Raw genomic sequence first — 25428 nt, forward strand, 5'->3', positions numbered from 1 at the left:
TTGTTTTCTGTAACTTTGCTAACTGTTGCTGCCCGTCTTTGCTGAAAAGGAGATTTTTAATCTCAACAAGGTTTTACGTGTTAAAAACATGGTAAACAAAAATTTGAAAATAATAAACCAGTCTCTCGACTTCAGAAATGTATGCCAGCAGTTCTCAACTGGTGGGTAGGGACCCAAAAGTGGGCTGTGACGCTGTTTCCAGTGGGTCCCGCATGTGTGATAGTAAAAAAATATGCAGTTAAAATGTTAGGATGTTTTAAAGTCCTAAGTGGACAGACAAACCTATACATGTTTTTGGTTTTCTTGTGTTGACAAGTAAATTTTAGCCTTTTTCTCAAGATTTCAACTTATTGATCTCCCTGTCCTTTTCCAAAATGATTAGGAATTGCCCTGAGAAATTGCCAAATTTCTAAGCTGTCTTGGAGGAAAATGGCTAAAAACAATATATGCATACTTGTCCTTCTGTAGTTATGTGCTTTTAAAAGCACGTTTCTTTTGCTCTGTCTTTGTGTTCCATTTATGGTTGGAAATATAACATTTTGGATGAAATACATTTAAGCAATTGAACATTTTGAATAATTCGGGTTGTGATTTGCCACAAGAAGGTGGTAGTGGGTCCTTAAGCCTGGCCAGTTGAGAACATCTGATCTACACCATAGCTAACCATCGTATCCAACACCACTGTGAGCACTACATACTTGCACATTTGTGCATCTCCATTGGTTAGCAATTCTCCACAACAACACCTGTCAGCAGTGCAATTTCTATGTTTGCTGTATGTCCAGTTTCCATTCTGATCAGATTTTCTGCTTGTTTGTGTACAGAAAACAAAAGCAACTAAAACCTAGAGTATTATGTTGAAGCTGATAAATACTGATTTGTAGTTGATTTCTGCAGTCATTGCAAAGGACAAAAAACAGAAGATATCAAAGGAGATTAAATGTATAACCACTGAATCAGTTGAGGAAAATACAGGGGGATTTTCCAGCTTCTTCAGCCACTGAGAGACATGGATCAGGAAACCTTTGATATTTTGACACCTCTGATATTTTCAGTTGTAAGAGATGTGATGAATTGTTTTATTGTCTGCAGGCATTCATCTCACTCAGGGGGAAATGTGCATGCGATATGCCTGTACACATCACTCAGAGACTAGCAGTCACCTGATGCTACCCTTCAGATCAACCACAGGTTGACACAAGCTGACACCTACAGTCGTTAGGTCAATTGGCAGGTCAACACCCTCTCATCTGACCAAGATTCCTGCTCATTAGTTTGTTCCCGACATGTGTGTGGGTGAGAACAAAATGGCTGAAGCACATAGACTGTGAGACGCACAGCTGGAAACAGAGCTGAGCAATGAAGCAACAGGCAATCTAGGTAGAGGGGCACACAAAGTGGTGCAGAACATGTCACATTCTGATTGTTTCACAGCGGTTACGCCGTAAATAACTTGTAGGCAACAAATGTGAAATTGGACACAAAGATAAAGGATGTTTGTATTGAAGTGGCGCTGAGAGTGTCTCTTCTGCCCTCCGTCAGAGCATCAACTCTCGTGGCCTGCACATACAAGAATTAAGTCCCTTTATCATCTCATTAAAATGTGCAGCGTTAGTGTCTGTTACAGATGGACAGAGAGCAGAAGGGAGAAAAGACGGTGTCCTCTGGTCATCAAGTCCTGACCAGCAAACTTTCCCCTTCACCTCAGTAAATAAACACTGCATGTCCTCCGATATATCCTTGTAAATGAGACAGCGCCGACTGGAACAGGTGATCCTATTAATAGATATTGTTATAAATTAATACAAACAATTATCTGAGGATTATGTTTAATAGTTATTGTGCTGTGATCACAGAATTTATATGGTTATAAACAGGTGCACAGTGATCCTCTCTGAGTCAGTTGTTATTTACGTACAACAGAATGAGGATAAAAAAATAATTAAAAATGCTTCTAATAGTTTGTTATCTTAATTTTGAAGATCATTTAGACTACTAGAAGCGTGAAATGAAGAATCTTTCACAGATTAAGCTGATCCTAAGATAAAGGGAAGGTTTTCTCTTTTATTTTTACCTGATAGACCAATCAACTGGTCGGTGTGTGAGTGTAATTTCAGTCGACTGAGTTTTTCTTAGGTTGACTGCAGCCCTAACCAAAGGGTTTGTGGTCTGCATCATTTTGATGTATGATTACAACCAGGTGCCCTGAACCTACACAGAAGACTACGCTACATATGTAGTCTTCTGCATGGGTTGAGTGATGCAAACCTATGGCATATTTTACAGTGTAAGTTTGACATAGAAATATAGATCATGTTCAAGGATAACGAGCTGCTTATTATACATCAAGTTACTTTTTAATAACTGAAGTTGTATCTGAGGAGCTTACAGTTTCTGTCTCTTTCCAATCCAGCTTTTTTCTATTCTTTTCCAGAGGACATCAAGACAGCAAATCAGAAAGACATTAACAGATTACCATTCTTAATTACTAATAGTTGGATAAATGGATACTTTCTTGATCCTGAGGAAAATTCAAGTAAGTTCTTAAACATGCATAGGCATGTCTACATATACATTATTCAGCATTTTTCTAATCACAGACCATAAAATTTGTTTAGTTAAAGGTCTGTTGAAATAACATACAAAAAGAAGAAAATTGAGCAGTTCAGAGATATTCAAGTCTATGTACTTCTTTTAGGACACTGTGACTATTGTTTAGTTGGTTTTTGTCATTATATTGTAAAGCAATTCATTCATTTGTTCATTCAGTCCATGAATTTTCTGGCCCAATATCGTGGTCACTGAGAATTAAGTCTACACTCACCACTGATTTTAAGTCTATGCAGCACTTTAGCTAGTTATGGATGTTATAGCAGTCTGATGTTCATATTTTCCAGCTCTGAAGTATTTCCTCTATTTTTTCACCAGGTTAAATCCCATCAAATGATCTCCCTAACGGGATGTGTACGGAGTGACACATAGCTTGCGTGCACTGCAGAAAATTTAAAGTCAAAGAAGTAAAAACGTATATACACATTTTAAATATTCAGCAATCTGTCAAGTAATATGAACTATATTTTCCACACAATGTCCGCATGCCTTCATAACATTGGGTGCAGCTATATCTCTTTTTAAACACAACAAGCAGCTAAATAAAATCTTACTTTTTCACAGGTTCCTCTGCAGTTTTCTTCTGAACATCTTTGCCTTTGGGCTGGAAGAATGATCTAATGGAGGAAAGCAAACAATCACTGAAAGGGAAGGTAATGGTCTGATGGGCGTTCATATGCTTGTACACACTCCTACACATGGTTGCATTTTCAACAACAGCAATACAGTTGATCTATGTCCAAACTTGGTTTATTATATCTACAAGTTAAACTGCAGGTTGAGCTGTGAGGAGTGAAACGACAGGTTAGGTGGCTGTATAGCTAACTTAGCAGATTGCAAATTTAACGTCTTCAAACTCATGCTGTCGTTATCAAATGCAGCTTTAACACGAATCCTCGCCGTGTCTTTAGATAGCCGCTTAGTAAAGCTAACAGGTAACAGTGGAGACACTTGTTGGTGTTTAGCTTTCTCCACTTTTGAGAGTAACTTGAAGTAAATTGTAAGACACATACGTTGCAAGCTTATGATGGAGCTAGCTCAAAGGTAGTGCAGTTAACACCAAATTAAAATGGACAGCTGAAGTTTTAAGCCACTTCAGGCCCTTTAAAACACATAAACAGAGCTAATGCCTCATTATCTAAGCTAGCACTACGTACGTCATTAAGCTAACGCTTCTACTTCCAGAAAGCTAGCTTAATAGAAACTATTAAAAAGCTTTGTACTTACGCGATGCTCCGCTGCATTTTGTCGTCTGTTATTCCTTCGCCTAACACTAGATTAAGACTAACAGGTTAATTAAAGGACAGCTCCAACATTCACACAATAAACACCAACTCCCGCGCTGCAGAGTGACAGGATAGTTGGAATATTCGGCGCCAAAATGACATCTCAGCCGAAGATTGTGAAAAAAAGGTGATGGGGCTCTCTGTTGCTTAATTCTGATGCGCTGTCAACCGGCACTATAGGAAACCGTTACGCCGTTTTCGGGTTTAAAAGTAAAAAGTGAGTACTACATAGAGTCCTATATAAATAAAAACCCCTCATTATATGTGTTAACACTAACAATAAGGATTCGTAAAATGGCTGTATTCAGTTGTCCAAGGTAGTGTTAGCAGTATTCGAAGACAGCATAGGAAACTCTCTATTATTAAGACAAAACAGTTTCGAAATTTTTTATAAATTACGGGTCTACTGCAATGTAGTTAATGGCACCAGAAATAGGTTAAGAGTTGTCTTTTACCCAACATAATCGATATGGGATAAGTGTGCCCGAAACTTAAACAGAGTGGTACGTCTTGGTTTCTACATATCTCAGTGCAAACTCTCCCGGGAACAGTTTTGCAGTGAAAAACTCGCGGGATGTCAAAGCTGCTACTGCACCCTGCTGTATCGGGGTGGTTACTGCAGGCGGGTCCTGACGCTGTAAGGAGGATATGAAAACTGATGTCATGAAAATTTCACACTGCCAAAATGCAACATTTATGCAGCGGCTCTTATTATTTTTATGAGGCCTACAGAAGGAGGGCGACTGCTAGACAAACAGCTGAATAATGCAAATTGAGTGTTCTCCTTTATTAACTCAAACACAAGTGCCATGTTGTTAATTGTTTACAAGTGCATTTCCCCTACTGTGTCATGAAGTGCTGACAGAAGAAAAGCTGTTTCCTGAACATCTCTATTCAGCAAAAAAAGAAAAAACACAAATCATGGTCCAAGTCAATAAATACAAAGTCAGTGTATCACAGAGAATGAATAATACAGTACTGTATAATGAGTGAAACACAAAAACAGAGTCTATTTGAGGAGGGATAGCTGTCCATCTGTCGTGGTGTGTTCCTCCTCTTCACTCCCTCTTCTCCCTCTTCTGTGCATCACTCTTCCCTCTCCTCCCCTCTCCTTCACTTTCAGTCTGCTTTGCTTCGACAAACAAGCCTCGGCTGATGTGGTTCATATGATCCCAGCCACCAGTGCTCTTGTGGGGCCAGACGTTAGCACCGAGAGAGGCCAGAGGTGGCAGACCTGACTCCCTCAGCTCCCTTGGGTTGGACCCTGGATGTGCAGGAGTGGAGATGAAGGGAAAGTGGCCGTGGAGAGCGTGAGGGGTGGGGATGGGTTTTGGGAGGCAGCATGGGAGTAGGAAGGGGTGAGGCATGGGGAGGATTGCTGTCAAGACAGAGAGAGATAGAGACATCAGTGATGTTTTCAGTTTACATAACGAGAGTGATCAACATTTCTAATATTTCTGTGTCTCCACAGATTTTCTGAGGATGGTTAAGTTACTCTAAGGCCCCAGGACAAGCAGTAAGGTCAGGAGTGTGGACTCTAGGAGTCTCTCCTCGAATCCTATGTTAATACTCTCTACTCACTTGCCTGAGTTAGATTAGAGGCTGTTTGTTCCTACAGTTAAGGTTGTTTCTTTACAGCTTGTGCATTCATGAACCTTTCATAGAGATAGTCTGACTCCAGAATGTCTTTATTCAATTCAATTTAATGGGCTTTAATGGCATGGAAAAAATCACTAGCTTCATTGCCAAAGTAATGCACAAATTCATAATAATAATCACAGAATAAAGGATTAGAATTAGTAACAAAAATCTGGGTTTAACTTTAATATTATGGTTGAGAATGAAGACATTCTATAATAAATCTTTTTCTTAATGTGCAGGCACAACAGCTCACATAATGTGCACTTCACTCAGCAGACATGGAAGCATCTATTCATTGTTCATGCGGGTGAATTGTTTTTGTTTGCTGGTAAAAAATGAAAAGAACTTGTCTCTTATGTCCTTTTATAAAGGACAGGTGGTTGGAAAGTGCAGCTCTGTTTCCATCTCCCGTTGGATGCAGCAGGTGCACAGTCTTTCCTCTTTAGGGATCCAGCTTTGTTTGTGGTGTCCTCTCTGGATGGTGAGGTCTCTAAACACTTTACTTCAATCCGAGGAGACTGTGTAATCCTATTTTGAGTTGTGATTAAGATTAAGGTTGTCCCAAAGGCATAAAAGGGTGAACTACCTGGGTCCTTGTTAGAAATGTGGCTTCAACCTCACAATTTGTTGTCTCCTTGGCCAAATCTAAGCCACCACAGTCTCCTGTGTCTTCTTCTCAACTCAGTTTTGGAATATTTCATGGTTAAACTGGCGTTGTCGGCAGGATCTCAATATAACAAAGACCGGTGAGTGTGCAATTTAATTATTTGCCCATATCATGTCTGAGTTTGACATCATCTCAGTTTTTGAATATTACTTTATTGAAGAGTGTGATGTAGGAATTGATAAACATTATCTTATGTCATTCAAGCCTGTAAAATCACAGAAGCTTCACTAAAGTACTCTGTAGATGAGATCCTGCATTAAAAGTGTATTGCCATAATCAGAAAAATAAAAAACACCCAGTCTGTAAATTCTAACACCAGGGTGTGCTCAATCAAAACAATAACAAAAAGATGACATCAAGGGCAGCAGAGAATCATAGAAGTGATTCTTGCCACTTTTGTCCCCACACTCAGATGAAAACAAACTCCAAATGGACCATAGTCAAGTGGAGCTTGAGCAAAGTACCATCATAAGACAGCAGAGAATTATTGTGCTTCAACAGTGTGGCCTTTCTGAATTGGATCAAGCCATGCACTGATGGATTGCTCAGTTCTGCTCACCTCCATGATGGATTTATTCCGTATATTGAGTAAGGCTGAAAGGGATAATGCCATCTAGCCTCATGCTGCAAGCACCCCCATAATGCTTTGCACTCTATTTTGATGCTTTTCATTGGTTTAAAATTTGGAAAGCCTATTGACTGAACGTGACTGATAACACTAACTTTTAAAAATAGTTGAGTCTGGGTTTGGGAGAACATTACTTGCCTGACTGCAAACTGTGAAGTTTGGTGCAGAAGAGATAATGACATGGGGCTGTTTTTCAGGGTTTCGACTAGGCTCCTTATCTCCTGTGAAGGCCAGTCTTAATGCTTCAGCATGCCTTGGCATTTTGGACAATGCTATGCTTCGATAACCTCGCAAAGCAGTTGGATTCGCCCGTTCCCTTGTTTCTCACTGGCAAATCCATCTTGCAAAGCCCCCATCTGAACAGATTGGGCCCTGTAAGAAGTTAGGAGTGAGAGGCAGTACTTTCAGACGCAGCAGAATCGTGACGCAGGCAAGCAGCAATGCAAGAGATTAGCGTGGATACTGCTATAGCGTCAGTTGTATCAGAACTTGGTGACATTTCTTTGTTAAAAGAAGAACAAAGAACAGCGTTGAGTCCTTTTGTTTCAAAAATGACAAAAGTGGTGTACCGATATTTCTACAGTTGCCATGGTTAGTGTTATGCAGTTCTCTATGGAGTTTACTCCTCGGAAGCGGCTTCGAAGCCACGTGTTTTGTTGCTCTGATTGGCCCTAAGAGACAGAATTTTCATCTAATCACCCTCAGAGGTTTATTTAAGGCCTCTACCCTTTCCCAAATGCCGTCTATGGAAGGTTTTCCAGATGGAAGTTTGAAACAAATCCATCTGGCGTGTCAGGTTAATGCTTCCAACTTTGTGGCAACAGCTTGGGGAAGGCCCTTAACTATTTTAACACGTCTGTGCCCAGTTCACAAAGCAAGAACGATAAAGACATGGTTTGATGAGTTCGGTGTGGAAGAACGTGACTGGCCCACACAGGGTCATGACCTCAACCCCATCAAGCACCTTTGGGATGAACTGGAACAGAGATTGTGAGCCGGGCCTTCTCGTCCAACATCAGTGCCTGACCTCATAAATGCTCTACAGAATGAATGGCCTCAAATTCCCATGGAAACACTCCACAATCTTGTAGAAATCCTTCAGAGAAGAGAAGCGTGGAGGCTGTTAGAGCTGCAAGAAGAGGACCAACTCTGTATTAAAGTGACTACAATGTCATTAAAGACTCAGTTGGTGTAATAGTCAGGCGGTCACATACTTTTGTCCATCTGGTGTAGGTTCAGTCCTCTTTGTTAAATATGCAGACATTTCAGTGCAAGCATTAATTGCACTGTACCTTTAAGTGCCGTTAACTGTGACTGTCACAGTCGCCTTAAATTGTTGTACAGGCATAAAAAGTGCAATGTTCATCTAAATTATAGCAAAGTAATGAATCGTTAAACAGAGAAACTTGAATGAAATTCAGGAGTAACTCAACTTTGATCTAAAGTAAAACTGGATTAAATGCACTTGATTGCATTTAACCAAATCATACTTATAGAGGCATATTTGAAGAGCAGACATTTTTATTGCTTGATGTGCACTCATTAAAACAACAAAAAGCAGAGATCAAGAGTGAACTTGAGGTGCTGCATTAAGTTAAAGTAATCTTCGAAATATATATTTATGTTTTTATTCCTCCCTGGCTGATGCTGTGTTGTAGTATAACTTAAATATTTGACATTTTTATAATCAAGAAAGTAAAGAAATCGTTACCTTGGTGGTTTGACGAAATAAAAGCTTTTCTCGGGGTCTACTACGAGGCTTTCTCTGGTTTTAATCCAAAGAAATTATGAGAGGAAAATAACTTTAAAGGAGCAGAAAAAGACAAGTAAGAGGAAGATATCTCCATTTATTCATTTGATAAAGGAATTCAGTTGCTTTTCTTTCATTAGACTCTCACAGTTGTAGCTTTTAATTGATATGGCTCACACCAACAACTCAATGCATTCTGCTACGTGAACCTGCAGTATTACAGCTTTTATAGTGCACAGTAGTAGAATACATTTTTTGGTGCTGAGTCCCAAAAGATACAGCTGTTTCATCCCAGAGTCTTGAATTTATTCATCCTCCAGAACTCGTCTTCAAGGATAAGATTGAACTCCACCTCTGCATTATTCTCCCAAACTCACACCATGTTTTACTTTAAAGATAAAAAATCCTGCAAATAGAAACAAGCACAAAAGCAACTTCTTTGCACTTTGAAACAAAAGAAACTTTAAAAATCAGCGTCAGAGCATTTAAGGATGAGATCAGTGATGATAAACAGAGTACGTAGATGAAAAGCACCCTCATGAATGTGAAACACTGAAAGAAGACTCTGTGGAGTCGGTTACTTATTTTTGTGTAAATTATTTTGTTTAAAAAGTTTAAAGCTTTGTTTGAATCTCACTTATTCATATATGGACTATTATTTTAAACTGGGAGGTTCAAACACCAATGTGTGACTTTGTGGTTTCTATACACACCTTTCAAACACAATCCAGTGGTCCTGGATTCACTGGGAACCAAAATACTTTTCAAACATCATTAGAGGTTGAGAGCGCATCAGTCTGCAGTGGAATATAGTCTCTACAAATGTCATTTTATTGCAAAAGTTTACACTACCCAGCTTATTTTAAAGAGCATGGAAGCATTTTAAAGTGTTTGCATATAGGTATGTCTAGAGGTAAAATATTAAACACAAATTTGAGCAGAACAAATTTTATATGGGAGTACTTTCCAGGCTGGAGGTAGCGCAGTCTGTTTCTAAAAAAGGTGTCAGTTCATTTCCTAAGTACTGCTGAGGGGACCTTGAGTAAAGCATCAAACCCCCGACTGCTCGAGGCGCTCGTCCGTGTGGTAAATGTTAAATGGACTTGAGCTTCTGTGGCACTTTTCTAGTCCTCTGACTGCTCAGAGTGTTTTGTACACATGCCACATTTCATTAACATCTCAGCTGATGCTGATATTAAAATGTTTAGGCTTCTATAAAATATGACTGCTGCTGCTGATTTTTTCCATGTCCATATCCAAGAAAGCAAGTTTGACCAGGGCAGCCATAGAAATACATCTTTCTACATCACCCTCTTCTTTCTGTATCCTCCTCTTCTCTATAGGTTGTTTGCAATCACATGATCCTGATGTCTGCTAACCAGATCAAACTCTAGGAAGCTGGCAAACATTATGGTGCTTGAAGATGATTAGTGCGATATGCTTTGTAAGTTGGAGCTTGAAACGAGGCAGATAGCAGAGCAAATGAACGCCATTCCTGTTGCTACTTGCTGCTGCAATCCTCTGTTCATCATGTTTTGGGCATTATGGTTCGAGATATTGTTGTTTTTGTTATAATGTACCCTGTTTATGTTATGATCTCACTTTAGTCACGAAAAGCATTTCTATGATTTTGTTCTTGTCAAAATGTTTGTTTACAGGATGAACACAGCGGTGGCTAGTGTTAGAAATAAGAAGTAGAATATAGAACAGCACAAGATTCATGTTCTAAAGTGGACCATGATTGATTTTTCAAGCTTGCTGATAATTAAAAAAGGATCAAGGGTCACACTTGGCAATAGTTGGACACCACTGGTTTAAATAATGACCACCAAAAAAAGCCAATTTTTAGCAATGCAGCTGTTGTAACCACCATCATCAGCTTCAAACTAACCAAGCCTGGAGCTTTTCAAAGAGCTGGGTCTAAGGTTTCCCCAGAAATAGAGGCAGTTTTGTGTTCCTATTGTCTCTCAGACTAACATGCAGAGAAATCTCAGAGACATAAAAAGAAAAGATGCTTTCCAGTCATAGCTGGCACTCTGAGACTCATTAGGAACCAACCAGAGTGGCTAATTGGTGTGTTCTTACCTCCGTCCATCACTGAGCCCGCTCCTCCACACAAAGGAAGACCACTCTCAGAGGGGAGGAGAGGAAAGGGAAGAGGGCTGCTCTGTACCAGCTGGAGGGTAAACGGATGCAGGATGAGATGAAAGGATGGTTGAAATGGTAACTTTTCAGTACAGACTGATAATACGTGCACAAAACACGAGGAACACCCGGTGAAGTTTTGATCTGTCACTGATTTAACTTCATCTAAATACCCCACAGATGGAAGTTAATGTTGTAAAAAAGCACTTTGGGTGATTAAGAAATTAATCACCTTAATAACAGAAAGGTGTTCGTAATATTTTGTACACCGGAGTCCTCATTTAAAATTGAAATGTGGTAAAAACTTAATTACACTACATGATATTAAGAGTTTTATTCCGAACTGGGATTTCCATTTGCAAAATATAACCGTATATCTTTTAATAGGCTCCACTTATACGGCACTTTTCTACCTTCAGACACAAAGCCCTGCTTGGGGAATTAATCATGAAATTAAACAAAGTACGGCTCTTTTTAAGAGCTAATGGATAACCTAAGCCCTGGGTTTGCCTACAATGTAATACAACTTTAACACAGTGAATCCCCTCTATATTAGAAGATCAGTAAGTCAATTTCATATTAAATGATAAGTTTTAGTAATGATTTCTATTCAAGTCAAACAGTCTTACATTAAAAGAGAAAGTCCTAGTAATTGTTTCTGTATAAGTGGGTCCAGTTTGAAAATGGTGGCTTATATAGCTGAGGTTATTGTTGGAATAAAACTCTTCTTAAAGGACTGTACACATGTTTTGGAAAACTGATCTGAATGCAGCTTATTTTAAGATTTAGTTTGAACTAAATTAACTCAAGTTCTGGAAACAAAAGCGATGATTTTTACAGAAACCTTGTAAGAAAACATGCACCAATACACCGATCTCCAAAAACAGATATCCTGAGGGTGAATTACTTATGTGTGAAGCCCAGTTTCAGTTTATGTTTGATCTTGATCATATTTATCTTGAAAACACCGGCCTGATGTTCAGAGAGGGAGAAAAAAACACTCAAAGCGAGGCCCTCCACATCTGACAGGGCCCTATGTGCTACGCGTAGTCTGCACTCAAAAAATAATTATACTAAAAATCTGAACTGTAAGTGATTAAATTACACATCAGTTTTCATGTATTTTTATTACATTAGTTCAAGGTAAAATACTACATAAAGTAATGCTTAAAACCTTGTTGAGAGAGCTTGAAATATTCAAGTAACTTGGTCATATTTTATTAAATTACGGTTATGCAAACTTGAGCATAAAGGCTTATTGTTGATTTAGTTACTGAATGTAAACTTAAGTTGATCTTTTACATAAACTTTATTTGTTAATTTAAATACACATGAAAGAAATTTTAACTGCTTTGGTTGTGAAATAAACCCAGAACCATCTTGTTGGGAGGCAACAGCCCTAACCCCTGCACCACTGTATGACTTATACATCCTATATATCCTGCCTATCTTGGCCATGACACTTCTGAAAAAGAGATTCTTAATCTCAACTCTTTTTCTCCTGGTTTAATAAAGGTTGAAAAAAAAGAGAAATAAATGTACTTGACTTGATAGACCTGCTGCAGGGGTTATCGCTGTTGCCTCATAGCAAGAAGGTCCCCCAACGCGATAAGCAGTATAGAAGATGGATGGATGGATGGATGGATGGATGGATGACTTGCTGCCAACCGGCACCTGACAATCTGGGCTGTGCATGGGGATCTTGGTGTAAAATAAATGTATTTCTGCTTATTGTAATAAACTCAAGCAAGACTTCCACATGATTACTGAAAATGTGTTGTCCTTTCCAATCAAACATGAACACCGACTTCAAAACCTTGTAGTTGTTTCACTGCACTGAATTGCATCAGCCCAGTCGTGACGTTACCTGTGCTATCACACCTGTGCCCCGCCCCCTTTCAGAGAAAGTTAGAGCAAACCCATCTGATGACATAGAGTTTACTCGAATTGTTTCAATTGGATTTATGCTAAGTATATTTACGTTGCGATTAGATATTATTATTGAATAACATAATTTGATGTTTTTTAGTTACACTTTACCCAAAAATCTATGTTAAGTTTACTGAATTGTTTACATTTGAGTTTATATTGAGCATATTTACTTATTGTTAAGCCATAATGATTAAATGGCATTTGATTTGATATAATTTACTGAAACTTTACCCCAAAATAAAGTTTAACTATTACTAAGGCCTAGAATCATTGTTTTCAGTGTGGGTATAGGGAGGGGCGGGCCTGGATTTGTTTCATTTTGCTCTGTTTTTTGAGATAACAAGTAAATTTCAGGTGTTTTTTCTTCCCTTTTGGGAAACAATGTTGGTTTAACCATGATAATAGCTTGATAAATTCAGCTGTTATCATTAGAAAAAACAGTGCTGATATCTCAAGATAAAAATACAAACATATGCAGTTATGTCTTGCAAGTATTAAGACAGTGACAAAAATGTGGCATTTACCATTTAAGAGTTACAGCATCATTAAAGTATTCTGGTGATTAAGGAACAAGCAGTTCCATAGTTTGTTCCTGTTTCACCTCATGACAAATGAAGCAGATTAAAATGTTAAATTGACATTTAGTCACTGTTTTACTGAAGCTTTTGATACAGTGCATTCAGACCCCTTTCACTTTTTTCCAATCTTATTTTGCAGCCTGATGCTAGAGTCGATTATATTCAGTTTTATTCTTATTAATCTCTACTCAGTATCCCTTCATAGCAAAGTGAAAACAGAGTTTTAGAATTTTTTGCAAATGTATGAAAAGTGAAAAACTTAACTATCAAATTGACGTAAGTATTCAGAACCTTTGCAACAACTCTTACAATTTAACTCAGGTTCCTCCCATTTCTCTCAGTCTTTGCTGAACTGTTTCTACACCTTGATTGGAGTCTAGCTGTGGTAAATTAAATTGATTGGACATGATTTGGAAAGGCACACACCTGGAAGTTTGGCATGAGAAGGACTCCAAGGGCTGATTTCTAGGCCAAACTGAGCATCAAGAGAGAAGGGTCTTGGTAAGAAATGTGAACCCGATAGTCTCTCTGAAGCCCAGATCGACGGAGAGCTGCAGTGATGGTTGTCCTTCTGGAACTTTGTCCCATCTCCTTGCAGGATCTCTGAAGCTCAGTCCCCTCTCTTACAAAGACTTTTCTTCCCCAAATGCTCAGTTTGGCCAGGCATCCAGCTCTTGGAAGAGTCCTGCTTGTGCCAAACTTCTTCCATTATCCTTTCTCTAAACTCTGAAGGCCATTCCTTTAACCTCATGGCTTGGTTTTTGCTCTAATATGCATTGTCAGCTGTGAGGCCTTCTATAGAGAGGTGTATGCCATTCAAAATCATGTGCAACCAATTCATTTTACCACAGGTGTAGAAACATCTCAGCAAAGATCCAGAGAAATGGGAGGAAGCTGAGCTACATTTTAAGAGTTGTTGCATATTGTTGGAAAACTTATGTCAATGTGATATTTCAATCTTGTATTTTAATTCATTTGCAAAAAAATCTAAAATTCTGCCATCTCTTATCATTATGTAGTACTGAGTATGAATTAATGAGGATCTTTTTTTAACATTTTAAGTATCAGGGCTGCAAAATGAAATTGAAAAATGTGAAGGGGGTCCGAATACTTTCTATCTGGCGTGTCAGGTTAAAAAAGTGGATGATCAAAGAATCCTGAAGAAAAACCCTGCACAACATCTAAACAAGCCAAGAAAAATACTCTATATTGATGATTGTAATAACATCCAAGAACAGGAAGGCCAGATAAGATATCAACAACAAAAAACTTGTAAAAACCCATCACTATGTCTGGAATCAGATTCTTTGGATGGTAGAAACCAAGACAAACTTGTACCAGAATGATGGAAAGAGAAAAGTACAAAAGGAAAAGAGTAGCTCATGCCTCAAAGCACGCCATTATCTGTCAAACATGGCAGAGGCATTGTTATGGCAGTGGCATGTAAGGCTGCAAATAGAATGGGCTCACTGGTGTTTAGTGATGATGTGGTTGCCGATGGAAGTAAGAAGAATGTTGAAGTGTACAGAGCTATACTCTCTGCCTATAATCAGCCAAAAGCTGCTAAACTGACAGGACGCGCTTTACAGAGCAGATGGATAATTACCCCAAATATACTGTGAAAGCAGTCCAAGAATGTCTGAATGCAGACAAATGCACGGAATATTCTTCAAAGGCTGAGTCAGTCACCTAATCTCAACCCAAGAGAGCATAATTTCAGCTATTGACAACAAAACTGGAGAAAGAAAGACCAACAAACAAGCAGCAACCAAAGGCGGCTGCAGAAAAGGCCTGGTAAAACATCTCCAGGAAGGAAACCCAGAATTAGGTGACGTTCATGGGCTCCAGACTTCAGGAAATAGTTGACTCTAAAAGACTTTAATCCAGGTATTAAAAACTGTGGTTATACTGGCAATTATGTTAGATAGTCTGAATACTTTTGATATCTTGAAAAGGAGGTACTCTGCTGTAATAGAAAATGCAATATTTTACTGGAAATTAAAGCTGAGGGGAAGAAAAGCAAAGTGATAAAAACTGTCACTGTCTAAATACTTATGGATCTAACTGTACTCATGAGTTGAAAATCTATAGAAATAACTAACACTTTGCAGTCCCCAGACACAGTGCAATAAGATAAAGGGCTTCTGCAGATTTTTTGTTGTGTTAAAACATAATCAGTGAACCAGTTTTCCAAACAGGGAGTCCTTTAAGTGTTTATGAGATGTGAAGATGCAGTGATGACCTGATGACCGGATGATGGTGGAGGTGGAGGATGTCCTGGATAGTTGACGAGGATGAGTTTGCTGAAGTTGAACTTGTAGGTGAATCTTTTCCCTTTGGTCTTGTGCAGGATGCGTTTGTTGTAGTAATATCTGGAAGTGAGATGTTTCTGTGTCAGACTAAACTCTGAATGTGTCTGTTTGTTCAGGATGTGTGAGCGTTTATGGTATTTTTCTGCAGGGCAGGCTGCAGGAACACATGCTAGCTCTGCTTCCCTAATGGCATGTGTTGCAACATGGAGGCATTTTAGATTTTAAATTTTAATCTTACAACGTATGAAGGCAAGATGTACACTTATTTACACCATCAGCCTTAGGGTGAAGCTGTACAGAGAGGGAGGAGAGTCAATATTCATAAAGCAGCAGGATTCCTCTGATGTCATGCTCAGGAGAAGAAGCTAAAATGCTGTGTAGTGTAAACAGGCTATAGGCTATATAGGCGATAATAAGCTCTTTGAAGACAACAGACAGAGGACATTCTAAGGGAAATTTTGCATATTTCATATTTAAAACCACCTTTTTTCTATAGCTACCCTGACTGCTTTAGAACAGCTAACACTTGCATTTACCAAATGTTACCTTGAATCACATTTGATAGTGCTGCATAAATTAAAAGGTTGAACTCCCAAACTTCAGTTAGCTGAGGACTGACAATACCATTAAACTAATTCCTTACTTACACTGGAGTTTGACAGAATTTACCAAATACTTCAAGAAAGGCGCAAACTCCTGGCTACTGTGTTAGCTTGTGATGTTAGCAAGCTAACCGTTCCAGTGCAATCATAGCTATAAGCTTGCTGGCTGGTTGCTAAGTTAAGACGACTTCAAGCTAGCTAACACTATTAGCATCCAATATGTAATTTTCTCATTGCTACAGTCTTGTTACTCCATAAAACAGCAAAGTAAGTCAGGAAGTGGTTAAGTGCTAGCATTAGCAGCCAGCTAAAGATCTCTGAAACCATCACTGCTGTAATTTTGACCAGATGGAAGTTTTTTCTTGTCAGTGTAACCTGCAATTCCACAAAGGACAACTGTGCCATGCACCGAAGCGCCACGCATTTGCCGCAATCGAAAGCGAGCAACCTCGCCTAGAGGCGTGACTGGGGTGATGCGCTGTGGCGCACAACCCCAATTAGCGGGCAGAGATCACAGGAGAACTGCAAGTTCAGACAGGAATAGTATGTCAACAGCAGACTATTTTACCTTTTGGGCTTAATTTATCACGTTTCGGGTGTAAGTCCATGATATTATTGCTTCCACCATTGGGTGAGTACATTAGGACATTAATAGGTTAATGTTTGCTTAAAGGAACTGTGGTTTTATGTAAAATTCTTTGGCTAAATGCCCTTAAAAGTGAACTTTTCCTCTTCAATGGCACCATTGTAGCTCTGTGACCCACTGACCTCTCGATGGCCCTTTGCTCTCGCTGCGGGATGAGACGTAATGCTGATATAGTGATGATTTACAATCAGGAGTCTGCATTGTGTTGTGTTTTGAAAAAAACTGATATTCTATGCTTGTGACTTCCTCTTTAGAGCTTTCTGATTGACAGGAATTGTCATGTTTGGCAGGGTCGTTTCTAGCTTTGTGGGAGCCCTAGTTTGCTAAACTACGATGGAGAGATTCAAATCCATTAGATAATCCAAAAACATGCCACAATCTATTACACTTCTTGAGCAAAACAGATCACAGCCATAATAACCTCTCATATTAAATTATTTATGCTGTTAACCTACATTTTCTTCTGTGGGCAGCTAACAGTCATATATAGCATAGTTTACATTACACTTACTTCACTTTTTGATATTATGGTTCTTTTGAATAAAAGAAAATACTACATCCAAAATTTAATTCAGCTGCAGGAAGGCAGGATGGATTATTCAAACTTGCAAACTGTATTGTCACAATAAATAGTCTAATAAATGTGGCAAAGAGGGAGACTGCAATAAACTCAGTTGAGTTACCAATAATCCACTGCCACAATAGTCCAAAATAATCAACAATAGGCCCAATATCTGTTAGCCCTCTTTATTATGGTGGCTCATTTTATTCTGACATTTATATTTAAGCATATAAGGGATAAAGACACGCAATTTAAATTCCCCTCAGTTGAGAATAAACATTCAGCTTTGTGGCCCCCTAGTGGCTTATGGGGCCTATGCATTTACATAGTCCGCCTATAAAGGAAACGACCCTGTGGTTTGGTAGCAGTCAGCGCTGAAAATAGATGTGCAGCATACCTTGAATGAAGCAGCGCTCCAGGGACACGCTGCTGATTAGATTTTGATTGATTAGAAAGGGAGCAATTGGGGAGCAGGTGGCCTAGTGGTTAAAGGTGCTCCCCATGTGCACGGGCGGCCCAGGTTTGAATCCAGCCTGAGGCCCTTTACCGCATGTCTCTCCCCCAATCTTGACCCTGTTTCCGACTCTATCCGCTGTCCTCCTCTATCTAATAAAGGCACAAGAATGCCCAAAAATAAAAAAAAAGAAAGGGAGCGATTTGCTCTGCTGTACGTATTGCCGGCGGATCGCAGCGCAGTCGTTGTATGTGGAAATTGGAGGTTAGTGTTCTCATCACTGGATACTAGTGCTAAATGAATACTCTGGTCCACAAACTCCTTGGCAGTAATCTTTGTAGTGCACAATAGACAGAAACTCTAGGCAGCTTGAAATATCCAAACTTCAACTCCTGCTTTACAGTTAACTCTGTTTATGGTTGATATACAAGCAAACAAGACACTGAAAACAGGAAGAGTACTTGCAAGTGCCTCTTTTTGTGGTCTTATGAGCATATTTTGATATTTTAATGCAACTCTTAAAAAGGATTTGCGTTTACAGCAGTGGTAGGTGTCAAGGCTGCTAATCATGTTACTTTACTTTTTGTTAATCTTATGGCTCTGAAATCCAAGTCGAACATATTATAGACAAAAATACTGTATATTAGCTTAATGACACCTCATGGGAAGCCTCTTTTCCAATCAGATTGCTTGGTTGGAACTACAAGGTCACGAAGGAATCACAGCAGTGCTGATATTCAGAACATCATTCCCTTCACTTCTCATCAATTTCCTACATTTACCCAGTTTACAACGGGGGCAAAGCTGTGAGATATCATACTATTTGAGCATTTTAGCAACCCACCCTGAGACTGATGACATGTAAATATACATCATGTAATTTTCTTAATTTGCTATTTTCTGTCTGCATCACCTGAGCGCCCGGCTGAGCTTGTCGTAGTTCATGTGCGGTTTCCCCTTCCTCTCTCCCCACAGCCTGGCCAGCCTCTCGGGGTCCCTGATGACAAACTCGCCCCATTCTCCTCCCCAGCCGATGGCCCCGCCCTCGCCACGACCCAGCAGTTCCAACAGGAAGTGCCACAGCTGCACCTGTCTGGACCCTGGTGACCATGCTGGTTTGTAGGCCCAGTCAGGGAAAAGCACTGCTGAAGAGACATGAACAAGTTAACATTTTTTTGGGAGTTAAGCAGTCTGAGTTGTTTCCTTTGGATTTGAGGAAAGCTAGTGCACAGATGAACCTATGATTAATCCAGTGAAGTATTAGTACCTGAGAGGCCACATTAACAACAAACCACACTTGTCTATGTACACTAAAGTCTATAAAAGAAGAGCCGGCCTATCCCCAGGTGACACTGTGATCCTTTGACTTCTCTAGGACGATGCTGAAGATGTTTAATGAGTCTGTAGAGGTTATGTGCTGTCAAGTTTGCGTCTGTTTTTGTGCAGCAGGTCTGATCTGCAGGCAAAGTGATGTTTTGAGGGATGAGCTGGACCATCTGGAGGCAGATAGAGGGAGGCTGGTGTAAAAATCTTCCACCCACTCTGTGACATACAAGTCAAGTGCAGGAGTCTCTTTGGTGTAGGACTCATTAAACAGTGAAGAATCACAGAGAGAAGTAGAAAGTTATTTCGAACCATGGCCTTCAAAGTTTTCAACTCCTCCCTCTGGGTTTCAGAGACCCTGAGTCAGACTGAAGCGTGGACTTGTTAACCCCTGTTGGCTTTTAGAATCGCATAATTGATTTAAAATGAATATTCTGTTTAGGTAGGATCTAACATTACAGAGTTTGCATAATCACTGAAGTGAAAGCTTCAGCTTTGGGAAAGATGTGTTAAATACAAATAGAGAAGGAGGTGATATTTTTAGGATCATAGTTAAAGTTTATCTGTGGTTTTAAAACTCATGAAATGTCCTTTTACTTTTCTTCTTTTTTTCTAATGTTGTTGGACTTTAATGCTTCTATTCTTCTAGGAAAGGACAGGGGATAGAGGGGAAACTTGAGTAAGAAAGTGGAACTACATGCAGGAAAGGAGTCAAGGTCTAAATTTGTACCCCCGCTTCAAGGACGACATCATCGGCGCATGGGGCCAACAGACACAACCACTAAACTACTAGTGACGTACAATGCACTTACTTTAGGGTTTTAAAGCATCACTTTTTGCCTTTTTGTTTTAAACTATAGCTGTTTCTCAAAGTCCAGGATCCTTCTTCTGTGGGAAGGATCCTCCTGAGTCAGGTCCCTTGGAGGCGAAGCCAGAGTCCTCCATGGTAACTCTTGAACACACATTTAGAACAGGCTAGCGAGTGTGTGTGATTACATCATAGGAAAGGTTGCGCCCATATAAGCAGCGGCTGCAGAAATCAAAATGGGAGGGGCACAAACAACTTCTTTCATAAGTTTTACCCTGCGCCATCTAATGAGCTATCACATCAATCATAATAATATGATCATATAATCATATTGATCATTTAATATAATCATCTGATATAATTATATTATATGGTGCTACTTTTACCCATCCAGCTTTACTCTGACGATATGAAATAATGAAGACAACATAATTACAGTGGAAATAGGACTTTTAAAAGTGTATTGAGCGCACTAGGACCTGGCTTTCTCCTAATATAACGGGGGTTTTTGGGGGGTTTTTTTCTAAGAGAAGAAAAACAATGCGCATTGGATTGTGGGTATCCTGTGAGCGGAGGATACATGTGCATCCTTGGAAACTCTCTGTTGAAGGACTCAGTCCTTGGAAAAATTTCAAAGATCCTTGACATTGGAACAGTCCTCTGTCGGCCATCGATGACGTAGTATTCATCAAAAACTGTCATATGTACCTGGGGATTGAACCTGCAACCTTCTGACTGCAAGATGACCACTATAACCACTGATCCAGAGTTGCCCTTTTGTTGGAGAGATAGGACAGTGGATAGCATAGACTGTAGAAAGAATTGGACAAACCCTGTGTGACATCAGTCGTCTGCTTACAATAGGTGGACTCAAACAGCTCTTGAAGCCAATCCATGGAGGCTTCCATATTGAAATCACTGTCTCAACCGAACTTTGGATCAACCTAACGACCCGCTCACCAAGCGCGACTTCAATAATAAATAGAACAATAACAACAATAATCCACATGTACACAAAGTTGCACATCAGTAAAACATCCTACCACATAACTTCACATTGATTGCACATATATTGCACAAAAAGATGAGCGAATGGGGACTGGCATGTGGTGTACAAACCACAGGCTGGACTTGAGCTGAGGCTACCTGCATTACATGCGACCTAACCACCTTGCCATCTGTGCCACTCATTTTGAATTATTGTGCTCTCTTACACTAAGAGACTTCCTGTTTGGATACAGACCTGACCTTGAAAAGGAAAAGGATTGGCTAAATCCCATGTCCGTCATCAGCAAAACTCCAATCTGAAACAACTGTGCCAGGTCTGAGAACAGATCTGAACAATTAGCCTCATTAAAGGAGAACAAGGTGGTAGGCAGGGTTTAGTTATACTGAAGCTAATAGCAATGGTTGCAGTTGGTGTAGCGCTTAGCTTACATGTAGCTTTAGTATAGCTGCAGTTTTATGAGAACTGAACCTCATTTCTGCATTAAAACTAGAGCAAAGAGCCAACCTTGAAAGCTTTTCTTTGCAGAGAGGACGTTTTTCCACTTCTTCCATCCGGCTTCAGCATGAGGTTTATTAACCAGCAAACTCCACTGTTTATAAACCACAGCATTACTTACTTGAGCTGTGCATACCTACTTGTCTCTTTGATTGCCTTGTAATGAATATGACTGACAGAACATTTGTCCAATCATCTTCTCAGAATTTTTTTTTAAAGTCCTGCCCTTCCCATATACTTTTAATGGGAGGTTTCCCAGATAAATGTAAAATATTTCTCATGCAATGGATATATGGAACAGTTTATCTGGGTGTCAAGTTAATAGAGACCTGCTTTGGAAGGGGAATAATACTTAAATCGAAGATTATGGCTTGAACTTATCCATGGGTAAAGAAAAACAGGAGAACAGTAAGAAGTTGAATGTTTGATACCACAAGGTGTGGTGGGAAATTCTGCAAATCATTGTTTTCAACACTTGGGAGACATCACAAACTACTCCTATAACAGAGGGAAACAATATTTTCTGCAAACGATTAAAATCTCCTCATGCTGCAGATCTCATCATTACTTATTCTCCTTTAGTTGTCTGGTGTATTGAGGCTGTGTTTGAGCTCCAAGAGAGCTTTGTGACAGTCTTTATTCTGCTCTGACTGTTTGTTTGTCCATTTGTTCATAAAATGTTAATTGGTTTGTATAACAATGTGTCGCAAATAACTATTATTGGATGTTATGAAACATGGGAAAAGGGCGATTTTAACACTGCAAATTGGCAATTAACATGTTTTTGAAGCAGAGAAGTCACTGAATGGATGTGTTGTGAAAGGCCAGAGAGGATGTGAGTATGTGTAATTACTTCTTCCATTATCTGTCCTTGTAATCATGAAGCTTTGCTTTTCCTGTAAGCTTGGACTGATCACCGCTTCATTATGAGAAAACTATTTCAGCCTCATTATGGTGTGTTCAGGATTTGATTATTTGTCACACAGGTCGAGATTTCACAGTAAAGACGAAAACTTTAAGATTATAAATCAGGTGCAGCTTATGGCATGGCAATTTGGTTTATGTCATTAAACTAGAGTCAACACAAAAGTACCACATTTTATAGCTTGATTTCTAAAAAAGCTAGGTAATTCAGTGGGTCAAGCCTGTTTTATAACTTTAAAACTGAATAGTTGGCGTGATTGTGGACCCCTGAGGGTTACAATAAGTTTCTGAAAAATCTGCTAATAGGTGGACAGACTACAGCTCTAGCTGTCACAGGGTGATCGCTGTCTTAAAGTCAGTGGAAACACAACACAACAGTCCCACATTTGACCCCTTCACTCCTTTCTAGCTTCAGCCTAAAGCCACAGAGAGCTTCTTTGACTCTCTTTTGTCATTTATGGATAAAAACAGAGTAAATTATGGCTTTTAGATTGTCTAAAGCACAAAATTTGTGTTTCTGTTTTCGCCCAAAGAGTGGGAAGCGACACTAGACTGCTATTATCAGTCCTAACTTTTTTGGAACCAAATTCAGAATGCGTGCATATTTCTGAAAAACAGCACAGTTACCAGTTTGAACATCATATAGCTTGTCATTGTGCAGTTGAAGGTTGAAATGAATCACATTCCTCACAACGTCCCAACTATTTTGGAATTGTGCTTTGTACTTCTTGTAGGTTATGGTTGAAGAAGAAACCATGGCCTTGACTGAGCTAAAAAGAGTGGGTAAAATCATACAGTATGTCAGAACAGGCCAATAATGGATGCAGACTGATCAGTCTTTTCTGCATCATTTGTCACAGGTGAAACTTTCTATCCATGATTTGCCTATTTCTATGTGACTCAGATAGATACAGACAGCACAGAATGAGGATAAAATAACTCTCAAATAAGTATGACAAATCTCCCGAACAATACAGGGGAGACACAAACAAATGCAGCCAAACAACAGCGCTCCAAACTCACTTCTGCTCCAGTACGGCGATGAAAGGTGTCCCACTGAGGAGCTGCAGCTGCACTGCATCTGCAAACACAACACAGAATTTAAAAAAAAACACACAGGCAAAACTACACAATAGCTTCATCATTTTGAGCATCATCAGATGGAAGTCGGGGAAAGCAAAGAGTCATCTGAAAGAAACTTTAATTGGCCGTCATGTGGTGTTAAATTAGCTCAACAGAGCCCAGATTACTGCAGCATCTTCACACATTATGATTCATCGGGGGGAAACAAAACAGGCATTCCTGATCTCTACGCTAGACAATATCAGCATAATTGTGAGTAAATATATGGAATATTGATCGCTTTCAGCTCATAATTTGCTTGAAATTACATCTACTAATTCAATAGCTCTGTGGTGATTAGATTTAAGCCTTTGCAGTTACATAAACATGAGTGAGCATCATTTCTCTTGCACATACTGTTCAGTATTTTCTACATTTTTCTATAATTTCACTCTGTAAACACACATCGTCCACCCACAGGCACAATGACCTTCCCAGGCGATTTGGAGCAACACAGACACCCACCATCTTCCCTGGAAGGCTGAAAACTCATCTCTCCAAGAAGTGCTTCACAGAAGCCTTTTTCCCTCTCTGAATGATGTCTCTTTTCCTATAAGCCCTCTTCCATGAGCTGTAATATCCTCTTATCTTGGAGCAACAAGAAAACGATGTCACCCCTTAGCTCTTATTTTATTTCCATTTTCCCGTGCAGAGCTGTGCTCACACATGATCACTACAGGGTCACTGGGACGTTATCAGGAAAGTAGGAGAGCTGAGTAAAAGAACAGTTTAGTTTGAGGCCTATTTCGACTATAGAGGCTCCTAAATGGGCTGCTTTTAAAGGATGTATACAAAATAAGTAGAGATAGAAGAAATCAGGGGATATACAACTTGGTGGAAACAATTTTGCAAATATTACAGACAAAAGAGAGGGAAACATCATGTTCACTGCTTTAGAGTGTGAGTTTTAGCTTTGATATTTGATGTTCTTCCTTTCTATTGCCCTCTTTTACTGCAGAAACACAACTTATCAGGTTTATTTGTTTATTTTGTGGTCAAAGGCATTTACGTAATTACATTTAAAGTGAGCCAAAATTCTCTGACAAGTCGATATAAAGGTGTTACTTTGAGTAACTGAAGCAAAAACTAAGGTCTGATTTGTCTGACAGTAAACATAAATAGAAACTGTTGCAAAATAAGCTATGTAACCTAGTAAGTACTTCTCTTTTCCAGACATATAAGAAGTGAAATCTGCTTGGTGCATTGGCAAACATTAGCAACATTTCTGATGGCCACTCTCACAGAACATACATCCGAGACACCATCTATATAAGAAACAAGCTGCTGTAATTTGCTGATACGATGTCTTTCCAGTTTCAAACAAAAAAAAAACTTTATCCATAAACAAAATTTGGCAGTTACATTCATAAAATAACTGAGATGCAAACATTACAGACTAAGAAACATTTCATAAATAAAACAGAGAAAAAGGTCAGCAGATCTAATCCGCAGTTAAATATATAGACCAATTTACGAGGTAGTTACATGGACTGAGCCAGCTTCGTTAGCTTTAGCATAAGCTAACATAGCTCCCCTAACTGCATAATTAATTTAATAAGTCAATATAGCCAGGTTAGAATTAGCAATGTGAGCTTTAAAGCTAATATAGCTACGTAGAGAATGTACCCACGTAGATTGCATAGCTGCTATGTGATCTTATCTTAAGCAACATGAGTTTCGTAGATCTGTTATCTGTAGCAGTGTAAACTTTAGTAAACATAGTTAAAACTAACTTAACTACACAGATAACAACGATACATAGCTGACATAGTTGCTTTGTGAGCATGGCTTGTGCTCCATTATCTACATAGCTAAATTGTCTTTAGCCAATTTAGCTTTAGCAGAAAGAGCTTTATCAAGCATATCTAAAGCTAACTGATAACAGATAACAGATACATAGCTTAAACAGGTGTTTTTGAGCGCTGCTTTAGCTC

General features: G+C 39.2%; 2 protein-coding genes across 2 annotated transcripts in view; both read right to left on the reverse strand.

Annotated features, from left to right (window-relative positions):
* The window catches only part of lig1 (ligase I, DNA, ATP-dependent), a 126132-nt gene extending 122141 nt beyond the window's left edge, over positions 1–3991 (reverse strand). The window contains exons 1-2 of the mRNA XM_041804099.1: positions 3838–3991; positions 3165–3227 (exon numbers count right to left, since the gene is read on the reverse strand). Coding sequence (XP_041660033.1) covers positions 3165–3227; positions 3838–3854 — 80 coding nt within the window. The 5' untranslated portion in view covers positions 3855–3991. The remainder of the gene's footprint in view (positions 1–3164; positions 3228–3837) is intronic.
* Positions 3992–4954: 963 nt separating this feature from the next.
* LOC121519866 (ETS domain-containing transcription factor ERF-like) lies at positions 4955–23453 on the reverse strand. The gene is made up of 5 exons (XM_041802958.1): positions 23396–23453; positions 18727–18958; positions 15480–15609; positions 10668–10758; positions 4955–5274 (listed from the first exon to the last, which is right to left on the reverse strand). Exons 1-5 carry the CDS (start codon positions 23451–23453, stop codon positions 4955–4957), a joined length of 831 nt encoding a protein of 276 aa, XP_041658892.1.
* Positions 23454–25428: the final 1975 nt, after the last annotated feature.

This window comes from Cheilinus undulatus, linkage group 13 (genome assembly GCF_018320785.1).
Source record: "Cheilinus undulatus linkage group 13, ASM1832078v1, whole genome shotgun sequence".
Taxonomy (NCBI): Eukaryota; Metazoa; Chordata; class Actinopteri; order Labriformes; family Labridae; genus Cheilinus; species Cheilinus undulatus.